This window comes from Choristoneura fumiferana, chromosome 7 (assembly GCF_025370935.1).
Source record: "Choristoneura fumiferana chromosome 7, NRCan_CFum_1, whole genome shotgun sequence".
Lineage (NCBI taxonomy): Eukaryota > Metazoa > Arthropoda > Insecta > Lepidoptera > Tortricidae > Choristoneura > Choristoneura fumiferana.
Window position 1 is genome coordinate 3066644 of NC_133478.1, and position 16053 is coordinate 3082696.

The following is a 16053-nucleotide window of genomic DNA, read 5'->3' on the forward strand; positions in this document are numbered from 1 at the left end:
AGCAATGTGTTTTTAGAGTAGTGATGTAAAAATCGGTAAATGTTCGGTTCGCAAAAAACATGTATAAACAATTCAACATAGCAACACCAATATTTATTTACGTGCTGCGTACTAATCGCATCGACACGCGGCAGGGCCGCTATAATAATATTGTATTTAAATTTAAGTAGATTATTTTAATTTGTATCAGTCGTTCCGAATCATTCGTTTCAGCAACAAGTGCATTAATATATTTTTTTCAAAATGTCTGACATAGAAAAATTACTAAAACAAGCTGCAATGCAAATTGGAGCCGGTGGAAGTGCAGGATTTATAGAAGTTTGTATAATGCATCCTCTGGATCTTGTGAAAACCAGATTGCAACTGCAAGCTACTGCATCAGTGATAAAAAGCTCTGATCCTCACTACTACAACGGAGTCTTCGACTGTCTACGAAAAATGTATAAATATGAAGGAGTTACGTCTTTTTGGAAAGGTATCGTGCCACCGATCCTTGCTGAAACTCCTAAGCGAGCTGTGAAATTTGTAACGTTCGAGCAATACAAAAGGTTTTTCATGTTCGGTTCCAGTACACCAACACCTATAGTGAGATTTTTTGATGTATTTTAGTTACTAATTTTATTATTATTCATTACATGTTATATTATTTTTTTATTAATTAATTTTATTTCCTTTAAGCCCCAGAAGAACGTCATAAAAATATCAAGGAAATGTACCTATATCATTAATTTTGTTAATTTGTGAGATATAAATTTTTACTGTATTTACATTGATCCTAGAAATTCAATCTAAAGTTGCTATGATCATAATCTATGAAATTTTATCAAACTGTTTGTTTGAGTTTGAGGTATATTGCAAATAAGACAACTTGATAAAGTAGATTAGTCTGATAATGATAAGATCAATTGAAATACTTGTTTTTCTCCAATCCACAAATACTATCAGTATCTTGTAGTGGATAAACAATTTAAAAATAAATTCGAATAAATTAAACAGGCACCTATTTTAAAAAAACATTGAAGTCCGTTCAAAAAGTGTTACTTTTTTATATTCATAAATTATGTAAAATTTGAAAATATATACATATTTTTTTTTACCTTTTCATCATTTGTTCGGATTACACATGTAGTATACAATTATTTTTCAGACTTTTGCCCTAGCTGGGCTTGGTGCTGGAATCACAGAAGGAATACTAGTCAATCCATTCGAAGTGGTAAAAGTAACATTACAGTCTAACAAAGCACTTGCATCCCAAGTGCCCAGTACCTGGTCAGTAACTCGACAAATAGTCAGAGAGAATGGCCTTGGCTTCAAAGGGCTTAATAAAGGCTTGACTGCAACAATCATGAGAAATGGCGTATTCAATATGGTTTATTTCGGATTCTACCATAGCGTCAAAGGTTACGTCCCTGAATATGAAGTGAGTACTGAATTTATGGTAACAAAGGTTATTTTACAAAAATATACCCTGTCATTATCGTATCTGAGTTGAAATTAGCTTGATTCAAAGTTGTCTATTGCTTGTTTTGAATTCTTATGCGATACAAACAGTAGGTATCCTTTCCGTTCATATCTCTGTTTGACCGTAATACTTGCGTAATAGATAAAGTTATGAGAACCTACTAAAAGAGATCTCTTGTGGAAGGTGGTTTTGAGATGAATAGATAGATTCTAGCTAAATGTATTTCGCAATCAGAGGAAATTCGTCTATTATACATAGAATCTTACTGATTTATTACGATCCGCCCGCACACAAATATATAAGCAGGTACAGTGATTTCAACACGCACTGACAGCCTCAATTACATACCTATTTTTTCCTTAAACTCCTTATTGTCATGTGAAATGCAATACAAAAATGGAGGTAGATTTTTTGCTTAACCTTCTGGAACTAAACCAAATATAAGATGTTATATAGCCCGTTTAGTTTATATCAGATATGAAATCTCAATCTCTAGTCAGCTTCAGTAACCAATGAAGTACTGCCTGGGAGAACCAATAAAAAACTTATAAAGAACTCAACCTTTCATTATCGCATTTCAACTCTCAAAATTAATTGCTTTAAAAATTACAAACTACATTCTACATTATTTTCAGGATCCACTACTAGAGTTCGGCAGGAAAGTAGCCATAGGGTTCACATCAGGTGTGCTGGGTTCATGCGTCAACATTCCCTTCGACGTCGCCAAGAGTCGCATCCAAGGTCCGCAGCCCGTTCCAGGCGTCGTCAAGTACAGATCCACAACAGGCGCTATTGTCATGGTGTATCGTGAGGAAGGGTGAGTGATGATATTTGGTGTTCTGTAGTTAACATTATCAGAAAAAATGCGAAGGGTAAGGAAAGTTTTATTATTCAAGAGATTGCTGCAACCAGATTTATTTTAAAAGTTTTGTGTCGACATTATATAAAGGCTCGTTCTTAAAGTTCCGTACCCAAAGGGTGACAAACGGAACCCTATTATTGTCCCTACGCTTTCCGGATGTCTATCTGCTTGTCTATCATAGGGCTGTATCTCAAACACCGTAATAGGTAGATAGATGAAAATATTATGTGTAGTTTTATTAACGCTACATCAACGTACAAGAGACATATCATTTTTTTTGTAAACTGGTAAATTGTGAGTCAGTCTTGGAGAAAAAATAAAACTTTGCATTGTGTTTGTCATCCAGCGGCTGTACTTCATGAACGTAAACAGGTACTCAGCTAGCCAGTTTTGATGTTTATAAATGAGGAAGCCCTCGGTGTGCGAGTCTACCTTGATCTTGGCCGGTTTTTAAAACATGCAGCGTCTAATTCGATTCACAAGTTTAGTAAGATAGCATTCATTGCTTCAAAATATGGACCAAAAATGCAAGGAAAGATAAACTTTCTCCGCATTGTAAGATTTTGTTTGAAAACATGTATTTTGACGATGGTATATCTTTTAAGTAAGTATCTTTTGTAGTTTTACGACTACAGTATGATAAAACGTGATAAGATCGGCTGCAGTTTCACTATAAGTACTTGAATCAACATGTGGTTTATTAATGTATTTAAATTGATAGGTACACACATGTACTCGTCCATATTTTTTCGTAATTTGCTATGTAAAAAATAGTCTAGCTAGACAACGGATTGTTAGCAAAAATGTTTATAAAATAACACGGGGCTTTTGGATACTTTAATATTTAATCTTCAAGAAAATAAAAGAGGAACGTCTACAAGCAATTTTCCTTGATAACGCTAGTAGCTTATAGTTGAGATAATCGCATTACTCCCTCTGTATCAACAGATTTTTAGTTTTACAGTTGGCAAATAACTCTTAAATACTGTTTCTTAAAATAAAACGCTTACACTTTTAATTGATTTCTTTCACAATAGAGAAACCTTGTAGCCGTTCACAAATTGAGTTTACACCATTAATTTTACGAAATTAGAGTAAGTATTACAATTTAGCGTTGAGTTGATATTGATATTAAACATGAAAATATTTTCTATTTTAAATGGTTAAAAGTCGCTTTGATGTCATGCATATCATTGGGTAATATTTTTCTGTTACTGTTTAAGTTCAGTGCATCCGTGAATTCCACAGTTGTTGCATATTTCCTTGAATTCTTGCCAAGTGACCTGACTTTTACTCAGATTGAGTACAAAGACAAAGTAATTATGCTGTCACGCCCAAATGTTTAAAATTAATTTAGCTTTATTTATAAAACTGTTCTTATCTCCGTTAGTCACGATTTTTTTTTAACTTTCTTGACACAAAGGAAAGGGGAAAAAATTAGACACTAATTTAGCGACTATTTAAAAGTATCTCAACACTACCTGCTTATTAATATTGGCTATTGACACCTTTTGATTTGATGTAGTTTTTTGTATGTTGCAAAATAAATGGTATATTTAATACCAGAGCTTACCCACGGCTTCGCACGCGTAAATCATTCATTAGATACAGCAGTGTGTGAAATCCCGAAAATTTTATCGTGGTTTTCATTGTCGTTGCATTAAAAACAACCATACTAAATTTCATGACTCTGTGCCCAAAAGTTGTTATTCCCAGATTTTATCCCTAGCCCTTGGGTATGTCGAGATAAAAAGTAAGCCATGTGTTATTCCAGATGTCCAGCTATCTACATACCAAATTTCATCCAAATCTGTCCAGCCGTTTTTAGTGCGTGTTTGTGTGTGTGTGTGTGTGTGTGTGTGTGTGTGTGTGTGTGTGTGTGTGTGTGTGTTTGTGTGTGTGTGTAAGTGTGTGTGTAAGGCTGCCTGCAATAACCTCCTCAGTTTCTTCGTAGCTAAGAGTCATCAACCAAGTTTCAATAACTTTTTTGAGAATTTTTTGGGATAACTTTTTCATGCTTACACGCTTTATTGTAAATGTATGTATGGGAGTAAGGTGGCAATCGCCTCGCAAATGTTGTTCTTATGGTCGGTGTCGATCTAGTTGATACAGATGTCTTCTAATAGGCCAATTAGTAGCGGTGATGAATGGTTCCAATTATAGCTGTACAGCGTAAAGTGCTGCTTGTCTCTGTCTATCGTGTAACATCTACGCGATAGACAAAGAAACACAGTAGTGTAGTTAGCGTCAGCTGTACTTATTACGATTTATTTTGGTTCTTGTTTATTACATTCTTATTTTTTTTAATTTAACACACTTGCTGGAATATGACAGGTGTAAGATTGTCCTAATCGATGTTTGCTTGATAGCAATCGATGAGTATCATTTTCATTATTGAATGCATTTAATTTTTTAATAGACGGGAGTTAAGAGAAGTTTCGTCTGCAATTGCATTCAGTATTTATTTATTGCAACACCTTTTACAAACAATTATAAAAAATGATGCGTTATCGGGGCGTAGCAATTTTAAAATTAATTACATTAATTAACTTATACATAACATATTATGCTATTTTAACCACACAAATCTTTACTAAAATTCTTGTATTATAACGCTACTAATTTAATTAATTTGTTCATTACTAGCTGTTGCCCGCGTCCGCCCGTGTAGAAGTATGAAAAATAGTTTACATCCTATTCGCAGACCTACCGAATAGGAATACACAAAAGAATAAAAAAAAAACTTTTTAAGAAAAGCTTTTATTTAAACGCTCTAAAAGAAGAAAATAAAATTTTCCTTTTAAATTTTAACTATGAACTTACAACCTCATTATACACAACTTATATGGTCATAATAAAAGCTTGTCGCGCGATTTTCTTGTGTAAATAAACTAGTACCTACTTATTGATTTATGTAAACTCTGCTAAGGTTAAATTAATAAAATTTAAATTAGTTAATTAAATATTGATCATCGCAACAAGCTTTTATGACCATATAAGTTGTGTATAATGAGGTTGTAAGTTCAGTTAAAATTAAACAGGAAAATTTTATTTTCTTATTTTTAATGCGTTTGCCGTGGCATAATGCTGAGTGGGGACCTATTTAGCGTCATGTATGTCTTTATTTGTTCTATGTTCGTTCCTATGTTTGTTTTATGGCGTTAAACAAATGTATTTTCTTTCTTTCTGAATAAAAGCTTGTTTAAAAAAGTATTTTTTTGCTTTTAATTTTTTAACTAAAACTAAAAAGTATCTATTCCGCCATCTTGGATGGTCCGCCATACTATATTGGATTTAGAATGACGTCACGTATTTTATCGTGCATTGTCATTTGTCATCCAAACTAAACGTGTATACAAAATTTCAACTCAATCGGTTGAAGATATTTTCCATTTATTTTATTTTTTTATTTCATTTTTTTTCCATTTCTTTGTGCTAATCTGTTCATATCTTCGTATTATCTGTGGAAACCTTTAATTGGCTTTATTGTTACATGTTTTGTAAGCCACCTGTATTAGTTAATATAATCTGTTGGTTTTCCGATTAAAATAAAATAAAATAAAAATAAATAAGATACATATATACATTAATATATATATATAATATATATAATATATATAATATATATATATATATATATATATTCAACCCTAACTGTCACTAAATATAACTGAAATTCAATTATTACATACCTACTTATTCTTAAGTGACTTGTTTTTTTTTTCAGGTTTAGAGCCTTATACAAAGGTTTGGTGCCTAAAGTTATGCGGCTGGGCCCTGGTGGCGCCATCATGCTCGTGGTATACGACTATGTTTACCATTTCCTAGAGAATAAGTTCCAAAATTAGTATAAGTATCCCTAACATTAAGTAAACGATTTAAAAAACGTATACCATATCAATGTTAAATAATTATGTCTCCAAAATACTATTTTTATGATATGTTATATTTGACGTACGTACTATTTACATTGTTACACTAACGTTGTTTACATAATGATAATGCATTTTAAGGTTTTATAAGCAACAGTTTTTTTTGCTACTCCGTTTTGTAAAAAAACTTATTTAAGTTTTACAAGTGGTTTTCAAAATATCTTGTTATATTTCAGCAGGTCATTGAGTTAATTTTACTAAGCACCCTTTGTAAAGGTTTTTTATCGAAATTTTTGATTCAAACTTTACTTAAGTCTTCAAAGACGTGACTAGACGTTTTCTCAAGAAAACGTACAGTCACCAGCACCAATATCAGACACAGGGCCGGAAGAACGTGTCAGATATTTTTGCACGCTCCGCTGTGGCAGATATTAATGCTGGGTGACTTTACGTCGAAAATTTTTCAAAAAACATCTAACAGGAGTGTAACCCTAACCATATATTGAAATAACTTGGAACAATTTGAAGATACACTAAGTGAAAATATGCTTATGGCTTTCGAACAATGTGCAATAATCACCAATTATTACTATTAATAGTTTGTTTTAGTAAAATAAATATTTTTGTTAAAATTGTTATCTTTATTTCTTCTTATTACGAACAAAATTTATACGATTGATAACAAACTAGCTGTTGCCCGCGACTCCGTCCACGTAGAATTCGTTTATCACTGTTCCGCAGGAACTATGCAATGTTCCGGAATAAAAACTATGCTATGTCCTTCCCCGCGATTAAAACTATCTGTATACTGAATTTTATCGGTTTAGTAACATCCAGAAATTACCCCCTATAACCTCACAAATTCACCAATTTTACCTCTTTATAATAGTAGTATAGATATACAAACTATGTGCTTAACTGGGGTTCAAGCCAGTGTTACAGAATACAATATCTAATAATTCATCAATTTAGAATTAAACCGGGACAATTATAGATTAGCCATTTTTTTTAAGGATAGTAATAATTAAATTCAATGTCAACAATACAATTATTTAAGTATAGATTAAATTAAATTAAATAATAATGATAAGAAGAAAAAGAAAACTTACCTAAGAAACTTTAACTAAATATATCTATATGTTACTATAAAAATAAAAATTATAAAAAGAACACCCCGTCCAAAAGATCTGCCTGTGGCAGAGTTCCCATGATGCTGGCCGCATTGCAAGTGCGATCCGCTGGGATAAATACGTACCAGCTCTTGGGTCCCCCAGAGGTGTCGATCAATCGGGAAGAAAGGGCCTTTATGAAACACTTCATATCGGCTGACCAAGGCCCTAAAGTCTCAACAGCAAGCGCCGCAAACTCGTAATCTTTTAATAAAGAGGAGTATTTGCGGCGCTTGAGGAGTTGGGCCTGATCAGCCGCAGCGCCGGCTTGTGAGCTAGTTGCCTGGATGTGGGACAGAGCGAAAGTATCAACGCATGTAGCGTCCCACACCAGGGCCCTACCAAGCTTCCACGGCACCAGGGTGACGCCGTCTGGACGCTTGCCATCGTCCCTTGCCATGCCAGCCGGCTCTAAAGCCGAAGGCACTGACGTGGTGGCAAGCGACCGACATAAATATGTCATTTATTGTGCCATGACGGTATATACGGCCGGCGCTTCTAGCACACGAAAGACCATGTCGTCCCAGTTGATCGACGTTTTTGCCACACGCGCAGATATGAGGAATGCATATTCTGTCTGGCCCCAAGTCTCAGGGAAATTGCTATCCGCAAAGTACTTGGGTCCAGAATAGTGCCAATATTCCTCGATGGCAAGGCGTTCAGCCAATGGCCTGCCTCGGGTGCAGAAACAGCTACTAGACGGGCGCGTTCATAACTGTCCGGACAGTTTTCGAGGAGGGAAGCGTGAGTCGCATTAAGGCGAGGGGTGTCCCAGGCTCGCTGGACCTGTTTAACCGTGGGGGTGTCCGCTCCAGGGCACGAGTCACACCAAGCTTTCTCAGCCTCCGCCAGGCAGGCTAACTCATCGACAGGTATCTGTGGTTTATTTAAAATAATACCGACGAGAGATAGCGAGCTATAGGCGGAAGACAAGAAAGCAGGTCATGCCACACTGGATGACGAGCGAACACGTAACCAAACCAAACCACCAAATCGAATGGGGAGAACAGCTTGAGTCCATGAAAAAGTATTGAAACTGATATTAAGAATTTTGGAAAGAGTTGTCGTCAATGGATGAAAGCATGGACGGAAATGTCCAAATCTGGCAACTGCGGAGTAGATACATGAATTTTGGTGTGAATAAATAGAACCGAATAATAAAAAGGGCTATGTGGGGATTTATCTGAAAGAGGAGATTTGATGTACTATTGAATAAATTTAGTTTACAATTTATGACAGGGTTGATTGATTCATCGAAAATGGGTGAGCCTAAAAGTGTGAGAGATGAACTTGAATGAACGGAAATATTAGGCAGAAGCGTGTTAAAGTTCGTCAAAATTTCAATTTTTTTATCAGAAGAAAGCACCTTACCCATTGACGGCGATTTAGGCCAAATTTTCTATCTATAGTTTAATTATGTTTTATTATGTTTGTTTTTGAAAAAATAAAACTGTCTAAATATTAAAGAAGAAAGGTGATTCGGCAGATAAATTTCGCATTTAGTGAAGTTTAAAGTGAGGCCAATATCTGAAAAATTTTCAATGATTTGCTGTAGATCTTGAATGAATGAATTAATTAATTCATTCAAAACTCAATACTGATACAAAAAAAAGTTTACCTATAAAATTTATCTTCTAGGCACTTAATTAAACCAAAACTGTAACATTAGGATTTTACCTGATTTTACCAAACGCCTAGTAGTACTCACATTTATTACTCACGCCTTTCTTTATTCATCTCGTCAGTTTTTTGTTTTTCAAAATAAGTACTTTTTTTACAAGCAGTACTATATTTTTTTGCTTCATCCAATCGACATTTACGGATTTTACCGGAAAACATCACTAGCTGTAGAATTGGTCGCTCAAATACAAACATATGTCCGTCTACTTTTGAATTTTTTAAATTAATATTAAGTTTGTAAAAAAAAAAACCTGTTCAATTAAGTTTATTTAATGGATTATGCACCATTTTTACAGTTAGTAAAAAATAGGCGTTGAAAAGTATATTTTAGGTAATATATATATACTAGTTTCAGAATGTGATTGCGTTTGGTGTGCTGCCAAATTTATTTATTTTTCGTAAACAGGCTTGCGTATTTTGAGTAAGTATATGAAAAAAATATCTTTATTACAATGAAATAAAGTGTCTTTCTTTAATGTGTGTTTTCACACATTGAAGTGAACTGTAAACTGTAATGAATTTTCGTTATCGTTCTGTCTGTCTCCCAATATATAAGTTAGTTACTCTATGGTCTGTGCAACCCAACCATTGTGATGTGAAGTGACGTTGTTTTGTTTCCTAATAAATTGAGAGATGGAACTGTGGCTAAATAACTAAAATATTAGTTTTTACAGCTTTTTTATATTTGTTAGTTTCTATGGAACTTATTTTCGAAGCTGTGTGTTGCATTCTCGATGGTATTTAGATGACCTTTCGAAACATATTCAAACAATTGTGATCCACATCACCATTCACCGAAGTAAGTATTTTAAAATCAAGTCTACCTTCACAAACATTCCTTAATTGCTGCACGATTCTCAATCAATTAAGTTTCACAATGCTTCATAACAATGTCTAATAGCTACATTGTAATATAGTCACTTAGCAACCCAGCAAACTATGAAATTACATTTTTAAAGAATAGTAGAAAGTACCTACACAAGTTACACAACAATTTTATCTTTTAGATCATGGAGCAGATGCAAACGTCAACCGGACAAGTTCTTCCCCACATAGTACAAGTTTATCAACCAGCCATATCGGACACAAAAATCCAGAGCAGACAGATTATCCATCTATCTCACCCACCTCTAACTACACAGGCAAATGTATACCCGCAAACTATATCGGAGTCTATACACCTGCCGCCTCAGCATATAGCTGAGATTAATCAGATACAGACATCCCAGAACCTGGTTATGTCATGCCAGCAAACACACTTACAGAGTTTACCGTTGCAAGGACAGATGTCTTCGCAAGTTCTGCCGTCTGGGGCTCCATTGCAAATCACATCTCATGTGATCTTACCCCAAGTTCCGGTGTTCAAACAGCATATGCTTGTAAACAGCGTTCAACAGCAATATTACAGTTATGATACTTATCAGAAGGAGCCATGTGTGACGAAGATTGAGCCAGGACTCCAGTCCATAGATGAAGTGAAGCAGATGGAGTAAGTTCTGTTTTAATTTCTGCGTTTGAAGTTATCTGTTAGGTTATGTATATTTACAGACAAGTTCTAAAATAACACAGCTTTCAACTGTAATACAGATACTGATTTTAGCAAATTCATTGGAAATTAAAGACAAAATGAAGAAGTGACTGAAGTTAACTTTCTGTTTAATAATGTACACTATGTTGTAGATAAAACAACTTTGCAATTGCTAAAGAACATAAAATTTTCTCTGATTTTATTTGCACCAGTCAGGTCAGCATAACAAAATAGTAATGATTACTCCTGCAGTATTTTCAACAGCACAAGTCATGTGAAATTTAATTTTTCACTACATTTACAGGCAATTCATCTCAATCTAGACTTGGCACATTTTTTACAGCATGTTTTTATTTGCCTGAAACAGGAGAGCATAATTTCAACATTCTGTTACGAATTGTAATGTACTTATATAATATAATGCTTACCCTTGTTTGTGTAATGGTCCTCATGGACATCATTATTTTTATTTAAATAATACTAGCTTTTGCCCGCATCCTCTCCCGAGTGGAATTCGGTTATAGTGCGCTGTTCCCTCAGGAACTGCATTTTTCCAGGATCAAAAGTAGCCTATGTCACTCTCTGGCCCATAAACTATCTCTATGCCAAAAATCAGGTTGATCCGTCGCTCCATTACAACGTGAAAGACGGACAAACATACAAACACACATACTTTCGCATTTATAATATTAGTATGGATGGATTAGTTTTTTATTTGAAAATTGAAATGTAATTAATGTTCTTGGCAAAGTAAGTTTCATGCCGTTCTGTTGTGTGTACTCAAGAAAGAGACTGATGACAAAATGCACTTCCCACATTTCAGATGCAAGGCAGAGCACATAATAATTGAATTAGAAAAATTAGATAACCATCCTATGAAGAAAGCACGGAGCCAAGTACCTAATCCCAGCCAGTGGGCCTGCAATGTTCGGAAGCTCAAGCACCAACGAGGAGAGGCTTACATCAACCGGAGAGGAAAGTATGTCCCTGAACGCCGTGTCAAGAATACCAAAGACTGCCTGAAGTCATGCAAGTACAAATGCAATGAGCGAATAGATGACACAGACAGAGAACACATCTTCAAAGCATTCTATTCGCTAAACGCTAATGAAAAAAAACACTTCTTGCTAAACACAACAGAACGAAACTATGTAAGAAACGTCAAGCAAGATGAGGAGCGTAAAAGAAAGTATTCTTTTAAATATTTCTTCCTAGTTAGAGCTGTGAGGTACACTGTATGTAAGAATTTCTATTTAGGCACCCTAGCCATATCACAAAAGCCTGTGTATAATGTACATTTAAGTAAGTCTGAGATGAATATTCCTAAGCCAGATGGTAGAGGTCTCAGCGGAGCCAGCTGTCATGCAACACCTGAAGAAGTCAAAGATAGAGTTAGAAATCACATAATGTCTTACAGCACTATAGATGGGAAACAGATAAAACAGTTTTCTAGAAAGAAACAATATTTGGAAAACAGTATGACTATAAAACAGATGTATACAATGTATTATAATCTGTGCAGCAAAGAAAATGTCGCGCCCGTCAAAGAGTCCATGTATAGGAAGATTTTTAAGCTGGAATTCAATTTGCATTTCAAGAAGGCGAAAGATCAAATGTGCTGTCGCTGTAAAGGATCCACTAAAAAGAAACAGGCATCGTAATAAAGATTTCGTGTCCTGCATGACTATCAAGTGATATTGTGAAACACTAAATGTGCTTATTTTCCAGAAGCGTTTTGCTATTTAATTTCTAAGTTATATCTAGGTTTACATTCAGCCATTGGAGTATGAGACATAAAGCTACGTACGCATTATACGGTTAGCCGCGCGATTTTAGCGTGCCATCCCTCTTCAAACTATAGCTTGAGAAAGAGACGGCGCGCTCAAACCGCACGGATAGCCGTATAGTGCGTACGTAACCTAATGCTGGCACACAGACCTACAGGTAGACCACAAATATAAGTTACATCGACAATATTCGTCCTTGTAAACGAGTGCCGACAAAGGCCGAACTAAACCTAATGCTATAAAAACCTTATTGCGCTAGGCGCAAGGTAGAATATGCAATGACAGGTAAACTGACTCACGCGATGACGTGTAGCGCGACGTCTAACAAAATGATGCCAATTTAGAAAAAAATATTTTTTTTACGTGTCAAACTGGATAAACTTTAATTTCGTAAAAATTTGGGACGCAGGGATTTTACAAAATCAAAATAATATTAATTGTGTCTAGACTTGATACAAGAGAAGAAAAATATAATATATTTATTTCATGAAATTGTACATTTACACAGCTGGCAACTGGAAAATTGTCATCGGCAGTTGAATTGTATCGTAGAATTCGTAGATTGCTTGCTAGTTGCAGACCGGGCATTTTTGCCGACCTGGGTCGGTCGGTAGGTATCTGACGAGTGGTACCTACTTTTTGTATTGCATTCTAGCCTTTCGATTTCAATTATTTTTTGTTCTATTCTAGGTAAAACAGAACAGAATCCGTAGGTCTGTAGCAGGCCTAAGTCTACTTGGCATTTAAGTTTTACGTGTTCATTGTGATAATTAAAGTTGTTTCTTAAGTATGTATGGAAAATTCGTCAGTAATTAATGAAAAAAATATAGTTTATTTCTATTTTACTATGATCTAGTACAAGAAAACGTATATTAAAATATAAACTAGTAGAGATTATAATAAGAAGCGACTTGCGAATAAGTTCGAAAAAGCACCGTTTATTTTTAATGTTTCCCTTTTTTTACATTAACTAGGTTTTCACGCAGCTTCGCCTGAAACTTAGATTCTTGCCACAACAATGTCGTTTTAGTTAACATTAGACGCTTCTGGCTGTCTTGTCTAAGGAATCGTCCAAGTAACAGTTTAATTTCCTTTTTTTTATATTCTCCATAAATGTAGTACTGTGTAAGTAATGCACCTTCTTAATCCCTTTAGTACCTACCATTAGGGACATATATGGTTGAGCAAAATATGGAAGGTTGTCACAGTGGATATTTGCTTTTTAGTGTTTGAGAACAGTGGTAGAGCTAATGTGGCTAGCGCAGGCGAAAAACGGAAATGAACCAAAGTATTATGTTACATGTTTCTATGTATACATATCGGTATCGTTTCCGCGTAGTATCGTTTCATGGTACGGGCTGGTGGCGGCAACACAGTTAGAGGTAAAAAACCTGTTTAAAAATTTATAGAATGACTTTTTTTTTATACATTGATACGATTGAAAAATTTGAAGTATCGCCAAAAAAGGTTGACGATCGTTACTATAGAACAAAGGTCATTGACCATTTTTTCGCCTGCCCTGGAAACATAGTATAGTATAGTATTAACAATGACGGTTCGGCAACGCTCATGACAGCGTTCTGAAGTGACTCAAACATGTATGTCCAGGATCCTACTTTCAAACCAAATGAATCTTCGCCCTTTGCCCACGTATTCACGGAAAATTAAATAGTAATGTCGTATTGATGGGCAAGAGAATTAACTATGGATTTACTGTGATAATGTTGTGTGGTAGGTTAAAATCAAATGGTTTGAAAGTACCTGCCTACCTACCTATTTACATAATCATGGTAATTATTTGTCTACGTGCGTATGAGTAAATAAGACTTATTATATTATTATGTTATATTATATGCGATAAGCATTCCGAAATAAATATTTTTATGTTTTAAAAACGGATACTTAAGTTTTTTTTTTATTTTTTCCATAAAAGTTGACAAACGCTTTAATTGTGTTAAGTGCTCCGATGAAGAAGTTAAGTTAAGTGATAGTGATTGAGATTGTTCTTTAATTGGCGTCAAGGCACCAAAAAATCCTGTTTTCTGATTGGTGTTTTCGGATTTGCTCTCCGATCATTGTACTTCTGTCTCATGGATTCGATGTTACGTCGCATCTAAAATGGTCTTGGGGTCTTTTCTCTAGGACCAGTCGGCGACATAGAAAAAATGTACCCGTTGGTACACAATCAGACCCAATTACCTGAAAAATTACAAGTCATACAGTGTCTTACCGGCAACCAGGCTTTATTTAAGGGAGGTTTAAGTTGTGTTTCTGTAACTTAACCATAGGTAGAGTCATTCACGATGACACGTGCCGTGGTTCTTATTACAATGTCATTCATGTCTAATTTTGACAAAATCACGCGTCTTCGCTGGCACTAGGTACTTATAATTTAATTAATAAACTAAAATTCAGACTTTGTTAACTTTCTAACAAAATTACAATTGCCAGCAAAGTAAATCGACAAGTAATAATCAAAGTATGTGTCGGTTTTCATTTACACTTGTCAATTTACTTTGCTGTACATTGCTGGCAATTATAATTTTGTTAGAAAGTTAACAAAGGTCTGAATTTTAGTTTATTAAGGAGCTGTTTCACCATCCATTGATTAGCGTTAACCGACGGTTAAATGTGACGCCGTCTCCGTCTATTCTAACGAAACAAATAGAGACGGCATCACACCAAACCGCCAGTTAACACTAATCAATGGATGGTGAAACAGCCCCTAAGTAATTGAATTAATGTCATGGTTAAGTTACAGAAATACGTTACTTTAACCTCCCTTAAAAAAAGCCGGGCTGCCGGTAACAATGTATAAATCGATATAATTGCTAACATTGTCAAGCAAAAGAGTGTCAATTATGCAAGATTGTAGCACTTGTAAGGTTTGTAGTGTAGGGGCTAGATGACTTCAAGCGGCACTATAGAACTGAACAGTCGAGGTCAAATATATATTGACACTTTAGTATCTCGTCACTAGGTATATGCCTTCTGGAAAAAAAATGTAAATAAAGTCCAAACATGTACAACGGTGTAAGCTAGTAAAGTGTAAACGTAACTTTGGCATCGACTGTACTGTATTCTATTTGTTCTAACATGATTCAAATGACAGATGCCAAACTGACGGAACTAGAGTTACGAAAACTATCGATACTTTTGCATGTACCTAGAGCTAAAAGTGGCAACAGCATTATTTGTTGGTTTAAACGTTACGCTATCGAACTGAAAGTCTTATTTGAATTTTAAAATATAATTTATTCAACACTTGGAGTTTCACTTTCCGACTCTGACGAACAATCTTGCAAATTAATAATAAGTTCGTTTATTTTTACCGCTTTATTTTTCACCGATAACCCTCACCTCTAGCAATGAGGGCTATCGTTTTTTGTCTCACTAGATGGCGCACTGTTGCGTGAGGTTTTTAAGTATGGCTTTCAAAGTCTGTTATTACGGGCGTGAAAACAAAGTTCAGATTAAAATCATATTTAATACACCTTAAAACCGTACAGTAAAAATATCGAGCATGCCACAGTGTTGCATAGTCCCCGTTTTGTTCGGAAAAAAAGGGAGGACAAAGGTTTCCGAAAGACAAAACTGTCTCAAAACACAGACATTCATTGCCCCGGAACGCATATTTGCCATTATTAATTTCAGATATTGCAAAATATTAACAGAATTATTCTAATTATAAAT

General features: G+C 34.9%; 2 protein-coding genes across 2 annotated transcripts; both read left to right on the forward strand.

The window, feature by feature from the left end:
- Positions 1–96: 96 nt before the first annotated feature.
- Positions 97–6819, forward strand: LOC141429505 (mitochondrial 2-oxodicarboxylate carrier). The gene is made up of 4 exons (XM_074089833.1): positions 97–585; positions 1148–1420; positions 2098–2279; positions 6052–6819. The coding sequence occupies exons 1-4, from the start codon at positions 244–246 to the stop codon at positions 6170–6172; spliced, it is 918 nt and encodes a 305-aa protein (XP_073945934.1). The 5' UTR covers positions 97–243; the 3' UTR covers positions 6173–6819.
- Positions 6820–9598: 2779 nt separating this feature from the next.
- Positions 9599–15624, forward strand: LOC141429506 (uncharacterized). The gene is made up of 3 exons (XM_074089834.1): positions 9599–9844; positions 10053–10534; positions 11397–15624. Exons 2-3 carry the CDS (start codon positions 10056–10058, stop codon positions 12232–12234), a joined length of 1317 nt encoding a protein of 438 aa, XP_073945935.1. The 5' UTR covers positions 9599–9844; positions 10053–10055; the 3' UTR covers positions 12235–15624.
- Positions 15625–16053: the final 429 nt, after the last annotated feature.